The 18,743-nt window shown below is 40.8% G+C and overlaps 1 protein-coding gene across 4 annotated transcripts in view; it reads right to left on the bottom strand.

Annotated features, from left to right (window-relative positions):
- The window catches only part of MTREX (Mtr4 exosome RNA helicase), a 64,325-nt gene that overhangs the window by 36,448 nt on the left and 9,134 nt on the right, over nt 1–18,743 (bottom strand). For all 4 annotated transcript variants that reach the window (XM_084833242.1, XM_084833243.1, XM_084833244.1 and 1 more), the window contains exons 4-15: nt 17,467–17,529; nt 16,436–16,548; nt 13,441–13,615; nt 12,898–12,988; nt 12,668–12,792; nt 11,286–11,384; nt 10,118–10,220; nt 9,849–9,980; nt 8,275–8,354; nt 5,009–5,119; nt 3,631–3,732; nt 2,876–3,001 (exon numbers count right to left, since the gene is read on the bottom strand). In XM_084833242.1, the coding sequence (XP_084689368.1) occupies nt 2,876–3,001; nt 3,631–3,732; nt 5,009–5,119; nt 8,275–8,354; nt 9,849–9,980; nt 10,118–10,220; nt 11,286–11,384; nt 12,668–12,792; nt 12,898–12,988; nt 13,441–13,615; nt 16,436–16,548; nt 17,467–17,529 (1,320 nt within the window). The remainder of the gene's footprint in view (nt 1–2,875; nt 3,002–3,630; nt 3,733–5,008; nt 5,120–8,274; nt 8,355–9,848; nt 9,981–10,117; nt 10,221–11,285; nt 11,385–12,667; nt 12,793–12,897; nt 12,989–13,440; nt 13,616–16,435; nt 16,549–17,466; nt 17,530–18,743) is intronic.

Below are 18,743 nucleotides of genomic sequence, written 5' to 3'. Positions count from 1 at the left end.
TCTACCATATTATGTTCCATATACAGTACTGTGCAAACGTCTTAGGCCACCACCAGCTTTGTTGTTTCAGCAAAGTTTTAATGACCATCCATGATTATTTTTCAGTCTCTGTATTAAGATACAAACAGAAAATACAGGAAAAACGTACAGGAAAAAGTCAGTATTTAGTGTGACCTCCCTGGGCTCTAAGCACATCTTGAACTCTTTTGGGGAGACTGTCCTGAAGTTTTCTGAAGTAATCTTCTGGTATATTATACCAGGCTTCTTTCAGCACTTCCCAGAGTTCTTCTTTAGATGTAGGTTGTCTTTTATTTCTTTCTCTGTCCAGGTGATCCCATACTGCCTCTATAATATTCAGGTCTGGACTCTGTGGAGGCCACTCTATGACTGTCGGTGTTTTATCAGCTGTTTTCCTCGCTAAATATGATTTCACTGCATTAGCAGTGTGCTTGGGATTGTTATGCTGAAAAATGAAACCATTCCCAATCAGGCGCCTTCCAGAAGGAATGGCATGATGAATTAAAACCTGTCTGTACTTTTCGGCACTCATGATCCCATCAATACGGACAAGATTGCCAACACCACTGGCAGAAATGCAGCCCCAAACCAGGACAGACCCTCCACCATGTTTCACTGAAGGCTGCAAGCACTCATTCCTCTCTCTCTCTCCAACTCTTCTTCTCACATATTGTCAACGATTGGACCCCAAAATTTCAAACTTGGATACATCACTCCATAATACTCTTTTCCACTTATCCTCATTCCGATCTTTGTGAGCTTTAGCATATCTTAGCCTTTTCACCCTGTTCCCCTTCCGCAAAAGTGGTTTCTTGGCTGCTACCCTTCCATGAAGACCATTCCTGGCCAGGTGCCTGCTGTTACTCTAGTGTAAGGGGAGGTCACACTAAATACTTGCCACTTTAGCCTATGAAAGCTGTTTTTTCTGATTTTTTTTCTATTGTTGAATACTGCATCCAAATTTCCTGTATTTCCTGGTTGTATTCTAATGAAGAGTCTGAGAAATAATTATATATGGTCATTATTTGTTGTTCAGTCGTGTCCGACTCTTCGTGACCCCATGGACCATAGCACGCCAGGCCTTCCTGTCCTGCGCTCTCTCCCAGAGCGTGCTCAAGTTCATATTCATTGCATCCGTGATGCTATCTAGCCATCTCATCCTCTGCCGTCCCCTTCTCCTTTTGCCTTCAGTCTTTCCCAGCATCAGGGTCTTTTCCAGGGAGTTTTCTCTTCGCATTAGGTGGCCAAAATATTGGAGCTTCAGCTTCAGTATCTGTCCTTCCAATGAGCAGTCAGGGTTGATTTCCTTTAGGATGGACTGATTTGACCTCCTTGCAGTCCAGGGGACTCGTAAGAGTCTTCTCCAGCACCACAGTTCGAAAGCATCAATTCTTCGGCGCTCAGCCTTCCTTATAGTCCAGCTCTCACAGCCATATATTACTATTGGGAAAACCATAGCTTTGATTAGACGGACCTTTGTCGGCAAGGTGATGTCTCTGCTTCTTACTATGCTGTCTAGGTTGGCCATAGCTTTCCTCCCAAGGAGCAAGCGTCTTTTAATTTCATGGCTACAGTCACCGTCTGCGGTGATCTTGGAGCCCAAGAAAGTAAAATCTGTCACTGCTTCCATTTCTTCCCCTTCTATATGCCAGGAAGTGATGGGGCCAGATGCCATGATCTTCGTTTTTTTAATGTTGAGTTTCAAACCAGCTTTTGCACTCTCCTCTTTCACCCTCAACAAGAGGCCCTTGAGATCCTCTTCGCTTTCTGCCATTAGGGTGGTATCGTCTGCATATCGGAGGTTGTTGATAATTCTCCCAGCAATCTTAATTCCGACCTCTGATTCATCCAACCTGGCATTTCTCATGATGTACTCTGCATATAAGTTAAATAAGCAGGGTGACAATATGCAGCCTTGTCGTACTCCTTTCCCAATTTTGAACCAATCGGTTGTTCCATGTCTGGTTCTGACTGTTGCTTCTTGACCCTCGTACAGGTTTCTCAGGAGACAGGTAAGGTGGTCTGGTACTCCCATCACTTTAAGAATTTGCCACAGTTTGTTGTGATCCACACAATCAAAGGCTTTAGCGTAGTCAATGAAGCAGAAATAGACGTTTTTCTGGAATTCTCTTGCTTTCTCCATGATGCAGCGAATGTTGGCGATTTGATCTCTAGTTCCTCTGCCTCTTCGAAACCCAGCTTGTACTTCCGGTAGTTCTCGGTTTGCATGCTGCTGAAGCCTAGCTTGTAGGATTTTGAGCATAACCTTGCTGGCATGTGAAATGAGCACAATTGTGCGGTAGTTTGAACACTCTTTGGCGTTGCCCTTCTTTGGAATTGGAATGTAAACTGACCTTTTCCAGTCTTGTGGCCACTGTTGAGTGTTCCAGATTTGTTGGCATATTGAATGCAGCACTTTAACAGCATCATCTTTTAGGATTTTAAATAGCTCGGCTGGAATACTGTCATCTCCGCTAGCTTTGTTGTTACTAATGCTTCCTAAGGCCCACTTGACTTCACTCTCGAGGATGTCTGGCTCAAGTTCAGTGACCGCACTATCATGGCTATCAGGGACATTCAGATCTTTCCTGTATAGTTCTTCTGTGTATTCTTTCCACCTCTTCTTAGTCTCATCTGCTTCTGTTAGGTCCCTGCCTTCTTTGTCCTTGATCATGCCCGTCTTTGCACAAAACGTTCCCTTGAGATCTCCAATTTTCTTGAAGAGATCTCTAGTCTTTCCCATTCTGTTGTTTTCCTCGATTTCTTTGCATTGCTAAAACAACAAATCTAATGGTGGCCTAAGACTTTTGCACAGTACCGTATATTTCAGAAAAATTCTAGTCAGACATCAAGATACCTTTAAAAGCTGTTTTCCAACTGTCGGGCTCATCTTCTCATCCACCATAAGAATAACTATTCCCCTATCATCCATGCCTCGACGTCCGGCACGACCAGACATCTGAATATATTCACCCGAGGTGATCTGAAAGCATGATAAAATTAGAAGAATATTGATAATACTTTTACAACCTCATCTATCACTACCCTATTTTTTGTACACAGTACTATACAAAAAGAAGTCAAGACAGGCTCTGCCTGCAGGCTCTCATTCCAACCATAAGACAGACAACATGGAATGGGAAGGAAACTACAAGGGGAAGGGGCTGGATCAGTGAAAATAGAAAGTGCTTTTTGAACACAGGAATATAGCACTTTTTATATAGCAAGACTAGAAAGCACTTTTTGATACAGGTTGGGCTGTTACGATTTCAGAAGGAAGAGAATTAGAGGCAAAGGGAAACAACAGAGAGAAGACAGAAAATAGAATAAGTAGCCTTAGATTTGCAAAACTGATGAAACAAAGCGAATGAGGGTATGCTTAAAAGAAGACATAAAAGTTAAACCAGAGCAGAATGAAAACATTTAGAGTAAATGTCTTTAGAATCAGCAACAGTGAAAAATACATAGCTATGATGAAAATGCTAAATGGTAGCTTTCTGTAGTCAAACTGTTGGTTGTACTCTTAAGTCATTGTGTATGTCCTCAACTACCTGTCAAGTCCTCATGCCTTTCCAGTATGGGCTCATATACAGCATGTTGTAATTTCCTTACCCATCGGAAATCTTTCCCATCAAACTTCCGGGCACTTGTGAACAGCACTGTCCTTGCTGGCATATTTATGCCCATAGCAAAAGTCTCTGTTGCAAATAAGGCCTAAGTAAACACAGCAATGAATAATTACAAAATAAACCTTTTATGGAGCATTAAGATTACAAGATAGAACTAGATTAAACTTTCCTACATTTAAATGGTCTAAAATGTTACTTTACAGCAAAGATAGGCAACTAGAGGCTGAAGACTGGACCATGGGTATCTTTGGCAATTTGAGAAACTGCCCTGGGCACCATCACAAAATGGCTGCCATAGGAGGCATGGCAAAGGACAAGTAACCTGCCCGAAAGGTGGGAGCTTTACCCCAACACACTAAACAACTCTTTTGAACCCAGTTTTCATCACCAACAGAAACCTATTGCACAGTGATCCCAGCTGTCAGTAAGAAAATGTATTAATATAAAAAATGTTGGGAGAGGTAGGGCACCTTGGTGGGAAAGGTGTTTGGGGGTACATAGGTGCTTGTGGCTGGCTTGCATAAGAGAAAGTCAATAATATTAAGTAAAGGACTATCAAAACCTCGGTTGCTCTTCAGGCTTAAGAGGAAGTTGATGATGAGTATTTTACCTGTGCCATGGTTCCTGTGAGTGTAAGTCAGCCAGAAAAGCCAATGTTGCTGGGCCTTCAAGTTCTGTGCAATTCAAAATTTAGACCAGTGGTGGGAAATCTCATGCCCAGGGATGAAATCTCATGCCCAGGGATCAAATCTGGCTCTCCTGGGCTTCCCAGATGACCACACCTCCTTCCCCTGGCCCCATCCCCTTTCCCCCAACCATTTATTGTTTGGTGGTTTCCAAGGATTTATTAAGTTTTTCCTCCATTCTAAAAGGTTGAAATCCCTCTTGCAAGGCATACTTTACTGGAAGAGCTTTAAGCTAAAATATGTTGGTATTCTTGGCCCCACCCCTTTCACCTTTGAATCCGCCCACCAGTGGAATGCGGCCCTCAAGAGCTTCTCTGAAATGGAATTTGACCCTCAGGCTGAAAGAGGTTCCCCGCCCAATTGAGTCCCTGTTCAGAATGTGTTGCTGACCAGGGCTTTACAATATTACCTACCAGATACATTATTCAGTATGAATGTCCTGCCCACATGGCCATATCATAAAACCCAGCAAGCCACAGTTATAAAACTCCTAAAAGGCATTTGGTGAGGAAGTTTTGATAAGTGAAGCCCAAAACCACAGCATTTGCTCTAGATTTTTTTTATAATTGAGTGCTTCATAGGATAGGACAGCACATTCTGTGCTAACAAAAACCCAACATGTAAGGGGAATCACAATGTGAAAGTAATTTTTAATATATGCTTAAGAGTGCATACCTTTATCAGTCCTTCAGAGAAAAGTATTTCTATGGTTTCCTTTAGAATTGGAAGCAAACCCCCATGGTGGATTCCAATGCCACGCTTCAGAAGTGGAAGCACATGCTCAACCTATGAACACAAATTGACATATATTTCTCCTCCAAAATGAATGAACGAAATGTACTTACATATAACTCAGACTTGTAAGAAACCATATGCCTCATTGCTGGTGTTAAGCAAGATTATTTTTCTAGGCCTCCTGGCAAGGAAGTTTACAAAGAAATGTTGTTGTTTTTAATCTTAAGACCATGAAGACATGCACAAACGCAGACATTTGTGGGCAAGTGAACGAGTAATAATTTTAGTGGACTAGTTAACTGTTGCGGAATTCATTGAGAGTCTGTTATAAAACAAATAATGGACAAAACTCTTCAATCTCTTGAACACACCATCAAAAAGGTTCATCTAAAAGCAACATAGTGTTGTTTAAGTTGCCTAGGAATCAACTCCAGACCTTCAACGTTATAAAGAACGTTATTTTTCTAATCTCATTTGTGAGCACTGTAACAAAAGCAGATGTTAGATATTACCTTTTGGTGGCCATTGAACATAAACTCCATTTAATGTACTATTCTCATAAAGCACAATAGTCTATGGATGCTTTCTTCCCCCCCCCGTCGCCCCGCCCTTGCCAGAGTACATGAAAGCCAATTTTTAGAAGCTACAAATGTTTACAAGCTAAACCTAACATTGCAATGTAACCAACTGCCATATGGCAGTTTTATACAACTCTGACCTCTGAAGAAAATATTATATTGATTTGTATCCAGCTGTTTCCTTCTGTTCTTGGAAGACTCTTTAATCCAGCGAATGCTTCCATAAACAGAAGACAGTGAAAGCCATTTTTCCTGTTTCTCCCTTCCCCCTATACCACCCCTGCCACCGCCAATCTACTCCAGAGGGAGGCGGTGCAAGAAGAGTGCAGAAGAAGGGGAAATGTGTGTGAAAATCACCTCCCTTCAACCTTCCACTCACAGAAGCCTCTGTTGGAACAGTTCTCTGTTGGAACTGTTGGATGCCAAAAGCATCCATGGAGGGAAGGACACAGCCGGACAGTACAACCCAAAGTACTTGAAGCATAAAACTGATGCTTAGATAGGTAGCTTGTGCCAGAGCAGGCACAGCATCTATGCCAAATTCCATGCACCAGTTCCCCCTAATACAGGATTTAAGGTCACATGTAGTTGAAATGGCTGTGGAGTATCTAATGGTGCACCAGATACCCTATATTTTATAAACTAATGCAGGGACTGACATCCACATAATTACTTCATGGCTGAGAAAAATGGAAGGCATTGGCCTGCGTGTGACATGCGAACAAGCCCTGTGTTGTATACCATGGCTGAGCAGACTGCAAGCTTGCAGGATGTACTTTGTTTTTACTTGAATTCCACATCCACCAACCAGGGTGAGGCACAAAACAGAGGAGACAGTAGGTAGTCTACTTCGAATTAAGGAACAGGTTGATTTATTTTCAGTACCAGAAAAGAGGTCACAGTTGTTTCATATCAAAATCCACTCTTGATTTTCTTCATTTTAGCAGCCTAGTTTAGGTTTTGAGGAGAGCTTTGTTGTTGCTATTGTTAAACAACAGGATGCTGAACAACTACAAGTCACCCAGAGACCTACCAGGAGATCCCCACCTACCTTCCACCCACCCCTCCTTGTATGCATAGGGTCAGTGTGCACATCACAATAAGCCACCCTGAAAATAAAGCTACGGTGGGCTAGTGGTTTCGAGCTCTCCTGCACTGCATGTAGTCAAAGAAGTTAATCTCCAAGTAAATAAGCTTTGTTATGTGAAGCAATCAGTCTACCAACAATTCAGGTTACAGACCCAGTCACCTTCTGACAACCCAAGGCTAAGATCCCTGATTAAGCTGACACACAACTAACTAGCTTAGCTAAAGATCCATTTTAGGGATGCACACCAGTAGAAGAGAAAGTTGTTGCAATTCTGACACTAGCGTACACCACAGAACCTGAACGGCTTTCTCAGTCCTGCCCTCAGGGAGGGTCTTCCTTTAGAGACCTCTGGTGATGGGCCAACCTGGTAGACTGTCTTACTTCCTCATGTTTCTCCTCCCTCTTGACTCTACATCTGCAACGCTCACCTCCTCCCACTCTGTGAGTTGCTGGGTTCCCACACAAGGGGAAGTTATGCTTGGGCTCTGATCTCTGATTAGCATGCCTTTGGGAAGATTCTTCCCTGTCACTGCCTCCTTGATGCTCAGGTTCCTTGCCCTGTTTGTCATCAGACTCAGTCCTCTTTCATGATCTTGGCAGGGAGTCTGGGCCCAATCCTCACAGCTCTTCACTTGCAAACTCACGTTGCTCCTGACAGACGATCAGGCACTTTGCAGCTTGCCGTGGCTTGTTTCCTTAGTCCACCCACCCACTCCTGGCATGTATTCCACAGGCCTTTGCAGCACAGCCTCAGCAGTCTACTGCTCTAATGAGCACATTTGCATTCATTAGCAGAGTAGATTTTTTCATCTTCGGGGAGATTTGCACAAATTTAACATTATTTTTTTTCACATTCAGGGAAATTTGCACTTATTTAATGTTGATGTTTTTAAACCTTCAGGGAGATTTGTGCAAATCTGCTGAAGCACAGTAACCAGTCCACTTTGGAACACTAACCACTGAGCTAGAGTGAAACAGTTACTACACTCTAGCAGATTTATGCAAATCTCCCCGAAAGTTAAAAAAAATTAAAAAATAAAGTTACGTTTGTGCACATCTCTCTGAAGGTGGGGGAAAAAAGTTAAATATGCACAAATCTCCCTAAAGATGAAAAAATGTTACATTTCTGCAAATCTCCCCAAAGGTAGTGGGGGAAAGGTGGCCTTGTCTAGGGAAGCGATGAAGTGGAGGAATAAATTACTAGTATCATTTCCAGATGTAACAGAGGGGCTGTCATCAGAGAGATCACGAGGAGTGGCCAGCAGGGTTTTTCACCAGTCTTACGAGGCAGCTCTCTTACCATGCTGAAGTGACTCTGCCAGATTAGGACGTCCTGTCAAGCCACCCTGAGGAAAAGCCACCCTAAACAACCCTGCTACAAGCCATGGGGTCTCAGGGTGGCTTGTTTACAAAAAACAGAAAAGATGCATCCAGCTCAGACATCACGCTAAACCACCCTGCAACCACCCATGGTGACAACCCACTGTGGCTTAGTGTGACACACGAACCAGGTGAGTGTCTTAATTATCCTTACTCACTTGAGGAAGTTTTTTGTCTTCATCAGACAAACAGTCTATTGCATTATTAAATACTTCTTCAACCATTCTTTTTTCTTCATCTGAAAAAAAAAAAGTCCATGAATAAACTTTTTCCCTATAAGCTACCTTACTTTTAACCCAAACAATGTCAAATCCTCATCAAGAAATCCACTAAAATGTTATACATACAAAAAAACTTAATTCAGAAGTAGTGGTGGGAATGTGAGAGAAGCTGGTAACATGCTCCCTCTCACCATGTTGGGCAGCTCAGATGTTTTTCTGGGATCTTCTGAGATCACTCTGCCCCACACACATTACAGAATTGTAAACACAGGCAAGTTAACTAAAGCCAATTTCTGGTACTTTAAATAAGTTCGTAAAACAATTAAACATTAGCTATATGTAATAAGAAGAGGCAACAATTCTTGTTTTGATTATTTTTTCTTCTGTCAAACACTGAAACATTAGAGGAGCCATTAAAAATTTTGGTATATCACTTTTCTCTTCTGCAGTTCTGTGTATTTTCACATTAGAACTTTTCTGGAGGCATGACAAGTAGAACAAATTTACTGCGGAAAATGAGCTCAGCAACATTGTGCTTTTTAAATGTTCCAGCTATTCAAACAGTTTCAAAATGGAATTGGCTTATTTGAGTAATCCAAGTAAAATGCAAACATTAGAAGTCCTTTTACTATACAAAAGGTACTACTGAGAAAATAGAGGGGACAACAATCCTATGGAAAAAATTTTTATTGACAATGCTTGTATACTGCCCATTAACTATCATTCTCTGGACAGTTAACAACAAAATGCTTGAAACCATAAGAGGAAGACAACAATCAAGAATTACACAGAATAAAACAACCACAGTATAAAAGTAAAATAAATAAAACCAGCACTTTCAAGACGCTGGCCAGGATCCAAAGAAATATGAAACTAGTTCTGTGAGCCAATGGGGCTTTAGACTCATTTTTAACTGAGATGGTAGTTCTCCATCTTGCATAGCAAATGGCTTTTGAAACTGAGAGAAATTTCAAAAGTACTTTGTGATATGTTGTGAGAGCACTTGTTCAAATAAAAATTTTTAAAATGCCAACAGCCTAGCACAAGCTCCCCCAGCTTTAGATCTTCAGCTCCTGGCCACCGTAAATCCTATTCAGCTGTTCACAAGTTGTAAGCATGGAGGAGAGTGGTAAAAGGTGCTCTGCCTGCAACCCCTCTACTCACAACCTCTTAATATTAATGAGGGAAGGTCTGCGGTGGAAATGAAACCACATTCAAGTGAACGCAGCTACAAAGCTCCACACAATTGGGAACCCTGCCTTATCAAGGTTCCCAGCTGCATGGAGCTTCATAACCGCCTTCACTTGAACACAGTTACATTTCTGCTGCAGACCTTCCTTCTTCAACATGGGAAGATCGCAAGTGGAGGGGGCAAAGCCAGAACAAACGTCCCCACTCCCCTCCTTGCTTACAACTTTTGAGCAGCTGGGTGGTGCTTAAGTAAGCCATCAATTAGAAGTAATGCCAATTTATGGTAAGTAAGCCATAAATTAGAAGTGATTAATACACACCTGTGTTGAAGTCCAGTTTTGTCATCTGAAGAGCATATGCTTCACAATCTTTCTTACTGAAACTGAATATAATTACAGGTTGGAAGTTTCGTTCCATGATCATCTTTACAATCTTAAATACATTTGATGGACCTATGAAGACATCAAAGTCAGCAAGAAGTTTAAGTTCTGGTTGAAGGGATAGGGGCAGTAATCTTTATTGTCACTGCAGTAACTGAAATATCTGGCTTACTTCACAACGAATTTTACATAGAAAGGTTACCACCCACCTTTTGTTCCTCCCTTCCTGCCTTTCTGGTCTCCTTTAGCTAAGTCACCTGCATCTCGAAGTACCTGCATAGCCGTATTAAAATTATCTTCCCTAAAATCACCCTAGGGGGAAAACATAAATTTTGTTAACATATATTTTATCTACATATGCATTATTTGTATCTCATAGTTTGTTTCAGGAATTACAGACTTTGAGACTTGATCCTAATTTGTATGGTGAGGACCCATATTTACATTCACTAGATTTATATCCTGCTTTTTGACCATCAGATCCTCAAGTCCCATTCCAATTTGCTTCCATCTGCTATTTAAGAAGAAACATCCTCTTGTTTTTAAACTTGCCTTAGTAACTATGTGGGTAAGGAACTTGAGCAGTCAGGAGACAACAGAAAGCACATTATCATGATTCCTCTGAAAGTATAAAACCCTTTTGAGAGCCACCACATAATCACAGCTACGTACATCCCTAAAGTCCTAGTGTAGGTACACTGAAGATGTCTCACAAGCCCAGTGGCTGAAACTCCAGCCTTTAAAAAAAATTAAATAAGATTCTAATGTACATGATAGGAAAATGTGACCTTATATTTAAGAGATCTGTATTATAGAATCCTTTGATATAAATTTTTTAAAATCTAGAACCAAAATCTAGAACCAGCCCTTTCAGGTGACTATTGAACTCATTCTCTGAGTGCTGATACCTTTATAGCCAAAATGGCACTGTTCATACAAGAGTGAGAAATACCAGCAGACTTGGGGAACCCCCAAGTTTGCAAAAGTACAAAAAGCTTTACAAAAAAAACCCTAACGGGGGAACCCAAAGACACTCCAAAAACCACACTTGTTGCAGGTCCCATTTGTAAAGCACATTAGCCAAGAAAAAACTTGCTTTGACTAGGATCCAAAGAAATACACAACTATGTCCCCACATACCCAAGGGATTTTGTTCTTCTATGCTGCATGACAAATCACTTTTGAAGCTGAGGGCAGTTTCAAAACCAGTCTTTCAAATGGCACAAGCTTGTTCAGTAAGAAGTCAAATATCCTATCGGCCATACACAGCCCTGAGATGTGCCTATGTTCTCAGGATCCTGGCCCTTACTCTTTATCCCACATCCCAGTATTGTGAGTACGACATCATCCATTCCAAGCAAACAAATAATTCCTTACATTTTCATCAACCACAAGGTGAAGTCCATCTCCCCCTGCTGGGAAGATATAATGCTGCAGAGGAGTGGGCCGATAATCTGTGTAGATCACATGGCAAGGCTGACAGAGAGAAATACATTATTTACAACATTTAAAGTGCGTTTATACAAACCACAGTGTGTATTTGCAATTCTTAGCTCCTGTATTTATCGTTATAACAATCTGAACCAGATTACGAAAACTGGGTTCTCAACTGAGGACAAGGGGCAAATGACAAAGAACTGCCAAGGTAACTCTGCTGCCAGCAAGTAGTTCAAAAGTAAACATCAGGAATTTAAGCCCTTACTAGGCAGTTAAAACTAGGCTGCAACACACATTTACTTCAGAATAAGCCCTGTTGAACTTGGTAAGACTTATTTTTGTGTAAACACTCATTGTATCTGGCTGCATGTAGTGTTGCCATACATCCTTGTGTACACACACACACACGCACGCACACACACACTTGTGTGTGTACACGTGTAACAACCGACATAGGTCTAAGCGGGCCTTTAACTAGAGGTGTGGTGCACACAGCAGATTTATGCACTGAGCTCTTACAAATGGGTAACAGCTACTTCTAAAATGGGGAAATTAGCTCAAACACTCAAAGTTTAAAGCATAGTCTTTATTTTTACAGATTTTTGTTCTCAAACACACACACGTGCACATTCATTACAAAAGAGAAAAATGGCTGTGTGTGCAAGGTCTCTCTGGGCAAATACAGTAGATTAATTTACTTCTAGCTAGCTATACAGAATAGCACAGTTCAGTATTCAAAACAAAAGAGATCATCAAGGGTGCTCAGATAGTGCTTGATCTGCCTGGGAAGTGGGGATGCTTCAGGATTGGGCCATTTTTCTCACCAGGGTTTTTGATTGGCCAATTCAAAGATACCCTTGTGGGTTTGTCAACATGGCAATAACACAGGCATCTACATGTTTTCCCAGTTGGAGGAAACATTTCATCTATTCAAGGAGGAAGCAAGTATATTCTATGACTCCTGTGCCACCCTGGTGGTTCCAGATCCTCAACAACATTCCTGGCAGCTTTTCAAGCTGTGCCTTCTGAAACAAAAATGGATTCTTGGGCTACAGTCTTATGGTGACGCCAATTATATCCATAGAGCACAATACATGCATCAGAGAGCTGGTACAGCTGAAACTTCTCTGTAGCAGTAGCCTTGACCAACTCAGTTCTCATTCCCCACGGACAGTTTTGTACCACTTCATTTAACAAAGGGATTGTTTTGGATCACTTTCTGCTTCAGTACCAAGACTAATTTATGATCCACATCAATATGAGCTAATTGTAGGCGGCAGTTCTTACATGGGGTATGAAGTATTTCACATGTAACATGTTACCTGTTTGTGAAGATGGCATATCCATTCAGCAAATTGGCGTGCATTTGGAATAGTGGCAGAAAGAAACACATAGTGAACATTGTCTGGGAGTAAAATAATCGTTTCTTCCCATACCACACCACGTTCTAGAAACAGAAAATTCACAGGACAAGTTATAGGGCAGTATAACACTATTTGTATCAGCTTTCTGAATGCATAAATCCATGCACAAATAAGTAAATATGAAATACCTGAATCCCTCATGTAATGAATTTCATCAAATATAACCCAAGCAACTTCACGCATGACCTCAGAACCTCTGTAAAGCATACTTCTCAAAATCTAAAAAAAAGAAAAGAAATGTGCAAATGATGCACCTAGCTAATAAACTTTAATTAGGGCAGAAGGCTTTAGGAGACACAGGGCACTGTAACTGAGATTATAGACAAGAAAAGGCACAATGACAGAGAGAAATTAAGGTGATTTAGGCCACAATCCTATGCAGGTTTAGACTGGAATGCTGGGAGTTGTGGGACCTTTTTCTGTCTAAACACACATAGGATTATGCCCTTAGCATAGTATACTGGCTCTCATTCGTTATCTTTGTTACACCTCTGTTATGCCCTCCATAACACCAACTGGGTATCACATGTTGCAATCTTAAACACATGTACTAGGAAGTAAGCCCAACTGAATACAGTGGGACTTACTTCTAAGTAAACATGCACAGAATTAACTGGTAGTCTAACAGCAACAGCCAGGCCCAGTACGGGATAATTAACAGGCAAACATACCTCTGTTGTCATTACAAGACAAGATGCTGTAGGATTGATGGTGACATCCCCAGTCATCAAACCAACATCTTGAAATTCTTCATACATCTCACGGTATTTTTGGTTACTCAGCGCTTTAATAGGACTGGTAAATATCACACGCTGTTTCTCCCTTAAAGCCAAAGCAATGGCATACCTGCAGTGCATGTGCAATTTGGTAATCATTATAACAAAAGATTATAATTAGCAACATCTTACATTTCTATTAACGTCTGTCAAGAGTTCTGCAGAGGAATTACATTTAAAAAACAACTAAGCTTTTCATCCTGAATTTACAACTTCAAGATGAAAACAAAACAAAAAAGCAAACTCTAGGCCAGTTGATATAAGAGAGTAGGAGAACTGATCAGAGATTCTCAAGCACTTTAAATCCACATTACCTATTTCCATTTGGTGTTGCAATTCAGTTCCTACCACCTACAACCTTCCCCAAACAGTCATAGCCTGAGCACCAATTCTGCAGCAGTACATACATACATACATAAAGGACAACATGTAGATATCTAAGAGACCATCGATATGCTACTGCCTGACTCATATGATGCTCTCAAATAAGTAAGAAACTAAGCAAGCCTAAAGCAGTAACTAGTATAAAAACCTTGCAAGGAAATATATTTATATCAGATAAGACTACGTTATTATATTATATGTTCACTAATAACTGAAACCATTTGCCTCTTAACCAAAATCTGAGAAAATTTTACTCTATTATTTTCCCAGTAAGTCAAATTTATTCAGATTCATGCTACTGTTCATTTGAAATTTCTGGACAATTTGAATACTGATATGCAGAATGCTTTCCCAACAAATATGAATATTTAATTTATTTCTGTATAACAGCATATGCCATGCTGAAAATATTGCTGTCAATGTTAACACAATTAAGTGCTCCATTAATCTGACTAGAACATGCTGTAGGAATAGACTTCCAAGACAAAAACTCTTTGGAAAAGTGAAGTACGTTTTGCCAAGTCAATCAGCAAACCTAGTTATGAAAATAAAATTTTAAAAATCAAGAGTCTGCAAGTCTGCAATCCACTTGCACAAGTCCTATTCTCTCCACAGTCTCTCACCTACCCAGTCTTACACCTACTGATCTACAGGCCAAATATATAATATGCCCAGTGGGGTATAGTTTCCTTCCTCCTCTCCCTTCCTCATTCACTACCACCAATTTTCTGCTGCAGTTTTCTGGGGAAAACATACTTACAGCACTAAGTCTGGATGGAAAAAGAATGAAAACTCTTGAGGATGGGCAGATCTTCTCTTTCTGTCTATACATCCCTCTCTACAAGGATGTGACAGACAGAAAGACAAAAGCTGCCAGTGTGCCATGCTATTTTACTGAGGTGGGCAAACGCAGCTGGGTTCATATTGACTGGGTTCACACATCACAATAAGCCATGGTGGTTTATGAGCCATGGTGGGGTCAGCAAGGCATGGGCGATCTGGCATGGGTTTTCCTCAACATGCCATCCTGAGAGCCCACAGCTTGCAGAAGGTAGCTTGTTCTCAGGGTGGCTTGTCATGACATCCAAACCAGCACCACAGTTTGTGCCAAGAGCTACAGAGCTGCTCAGGAAGAGCAGCAAAAAAGTGTGTGTCGCTCTTTTCGCGATCTTGGCAGTACCGCCTCCAGCCTCCTTCACCAGTGACTACCCCTGCAATTATGCCAAATCGGCACTTTAGAAGGACTGTCACTCGTTCACCACCTTTTAAAAAATAGATGGCAAGAGGGACAATATTTCCCACTTGGCAATGTAATCCTCTGGCTTTTAAGTGTTGAACTGACACTTCTCAGTGTTCTCTCCCCTTTCAACACTTCCCTGAACCTCAAGCCAGTCCAGAAATGGGAGATATTGGCTACCCCCCACTTTTCACAGCTCCTTCTTGGAGCAGTTACTGCTGCGGTTACTTCAGCTGCCATTCTCCTTCATCCCTTCTCAGCATCAGGATGATTTTTTCCCTTTTTCTAGGAATCATGAAGAAAGGGCACCAGAGAGTGCCCCTAACAGGTTCGCAATTCTTTTTTTTTTTTAATTTGTGCTCCTTTGCAAGTGCACAAAGGAACAAATGAAAGCTGCTATAAAAGAAGGCAGGATGAAATCGACAAGAACACTGAAGCCTGCTCCAAATGTTTTGAAATAAAATGTATTTGTAAAACATTTGTAACATTTTGTTTCAAGCACTTTCCAGCAGACTTCCCAGATGTTCCAGGCGAACATTCTTGTTGATTTCATCCTGCCCTCTCTTATAGCAGCTGTCACTTGCTCCTTCCAACTTGCAAATAAGAGCAAATTTAAAAAATACAAATAAAATTACATTGCCAACAGGGAGATTTTGTCATCGTCCCCGCTTTTGGTTCACTTACTGCATTTGCTCCCCCCACCCCATTTTTGGTGATTCTGAATTGCACAAATGGGTCTCTCTTTTCTCTTACTATTATTTCTCCCTGGTCCCCAATTGCGCAATTCTGAGGAGCTGAGGAAAAACAGTGGAGAATGAAAAGGGGCAGCAATCAGAGTCGGTAGGGGGCCAGGACAAGGAGACAAGATGGGTTGCCACACAGAGGACACTGGGATACATGCAGGGAGCAGGCTGGAGAACTGAGGGGGAAACAAGCCACACCTAGCTGCTGTGCACCTGATTATCTGTTGGGAGTAACATGGGTTGGGCAGCAAACAAACAACCCATGCTGGCTTACCCCCAAGGGAGGCTTCATGAGGTATGAACCAGACCATTCTCTCTATTAGAGAGAGAGAGAGAGAGAGAGAGAGAAAGAAAGAAACTGGGCAACAAAATTAGAAAGCTGGTATACAAATTTAAAAAGCAGCCAGAGATTACCTGCAGGCAATTTTTACTCACTACAGGCAGCCACGTGAGTGTTTTAGTAAAACATGCCAAAAAGGGAGGGAGAAATTGCATTTATTTTTAAATCTACCACAGAATTACTTACTCTGCGCACACTGTCTTCCCTGCTGACGTATGAGCAGACACTAAAACTGACTGATTGTTATCCACACAAAGAATAGCTTCTCTCTGAAAAGCATCAAGAATGAATGGATATTCCTGAAAAGAAAACATTTTATAATATCTTAAATTCTGTCAATTTTCTTTGTACAATGTGAAAATAAAATTTTAGCTTTAAATGATTTAGTAGTAATTTCCCCCCAAAGCTGTAATTGTATTTCAGTTTCTATTAAAACCATAAACCAGCATAACTATTTTTCCTATATTTATTATGGAGCGGGTTTTTAGTTTGAAAAGGCTCTTCACATTCTATACTTTACACTTCCAAACATGTGAAAGCTTGATGTTAATAAGTTGGCACAGTTCTGCAGGATATTTTTGCAAGATGTTAATGCTTTGGTATTATAAACACTGCACACACCTTAAATCCTGAACAAAATGTAGTTGCTAAGCTTTGGAGATGGATATCCCCAACAACTCTAGTGCAATGGATATTACAGTGATAGAGAAGTAGATGGTCATAAAAAGATTTCATATGAAGATAAGCTTTGCTACCTGGTTTGCCTGCTTTGAATTTTGGGTAAGTCCAAATTGCAAGATACAGCACTTTTGAAATACAAGAACTTTCAGATTTAAAAACACATGTCACTTTCTAAAAATCACCACCCAAAGAATTCTGTTTTTCCCCTAAACCTTTTCTAAAAAGTTGCAGTAATGGATTTCTCCATACTTAATGTTAACAGAGAAATACATAACAATTCATGGCACCCACTTACTCCAACTCTCAAAGAATATCAAAACCAAAGAGATCCTTAACACCATGCAAATAATTGTCACAGGAAGTTTGGGACAAACCCATGTTATTAAAGATTGATATAACTACACCCATTTGTCCAAGCAAGATATTCCCCTTCCCCTCCATTCTTTTCCATGAACTATGGGGCATGCTGGGAATTGTAGGACTTTTTTCTGTCTAAACATGCATAGGATTGTGCCCTAAGACTTTCAAACACAAACCTTTGCAGCTTTTCCAGTTCTTGGCTTTAAGGCTATGAAGTCTTCATCTGCAGGAAGAGCAACCTAACCACAACAAAATTAAACTTGTAAATGTAACTTTTAAAAAGCTTCTTGCACATTTCCATCAACATGTCAAACCAGTATCCCCTCACCCACAAGAAATTCCAAGGAGGTTTACTGTAAGTAGAACAAGAAAAGAACTGTACAAAGGCATTTCCAAAAAGGACCTCAGAAAATACGTTAGATTCTCTCTCGGTGATAAAGAAAGAACCCAAAGTCTTTGTGCCAGAAATAAACACATTTCAAATAACTTAAACTCATCTCAATGTCTTAAATCAATAAACCCCACCACTAGGAATTGGTTCAATCCAATACCTAATGGAGCCCCTGAATTTTCTCTCTTTTTTAGCAACTTATATTTACTCTGGGTAAATTTCTAAACAAAATAATAATTAAGATGTTGCACCGCTAATGAGCCTGGTCCTATGCTCCACTGCTGGTCTCCAAGCTAAAATGTGACAACTTGGCTCTTTTCCCCAGGACTGGCAACTCTCTCAGCCCATTGTGAAAGAGTGCTGTACAAGGTACTCTCGGTGGTGGATCAGCAGGGGGAAACACAAAATGGCCCATAGCCCCTAATACTGCATCTTAAGCCCTATGACAATTAAGCCACCATTTGCGGTGGCACAGATTTTTTGCAACAAATTAATGTAGCGAGATTTCTCTTCTTTTTTAAGGCAAATGAGATAAAGCTCGGAAGCTATGTCCAACTTTCCTGTTTAAGCCATGACAGCTAAAATGGTGAATATCATGTTACCAACCTCAACTATACTCCCTACCTATATAAAAGTCATTTTCTATGTGCCACCACCATCACATTCTAGCTTAGCCACGAAACGGAAAGCAGGGCACAAGTATGAAGATAGCATGGGTGGGTCATGCAAACAAGGGGCAGCTAAGTTCTCAATGGTTTCCATTTGCAGACACTGAGATCATTGAGGATACACCGTAAATGTGTCCAAGTATACCCTCTTTACTTTCTCCCAATGTAAGCAATTTATTTATTTGATTTGTACCCTGCCTTTCTACAAAGAAAAATTGCACTCAAGGCCGCTAATGATGCTATGTACTTCAATAGAGAAAAGTGCAGTATTTCAATTTAGAATTTAATATCATCAAGACAACACTACACTAGCTCACTTTTAAATTTCTCTTATCAGAGCCAGGAAATGCAAACAAGTAGTAGTACAGACAACAAAACCACCACCCACATTACA

The sequence above is a fragment of the Heloderma suspectum genome, chromosome 2 (genome assembly GCF_057233095.1).
Source record: "Heloderma suspectum isolate Gila_16-S chromosome 2, 16-S_ref, whole genome shotgun sequence".
Lineage (NCBI taxonomy): Eukaryota > Metazoa > Chordata > Lepidosauria > Squamata > Helodermatidae > Heloderma > Heloderma suspectum.
The sequence above is the reverse complement of the archived record's forward strand: the minus strand, read 5'-3'. Positions and strand labels throughout refer to the sequence as shown.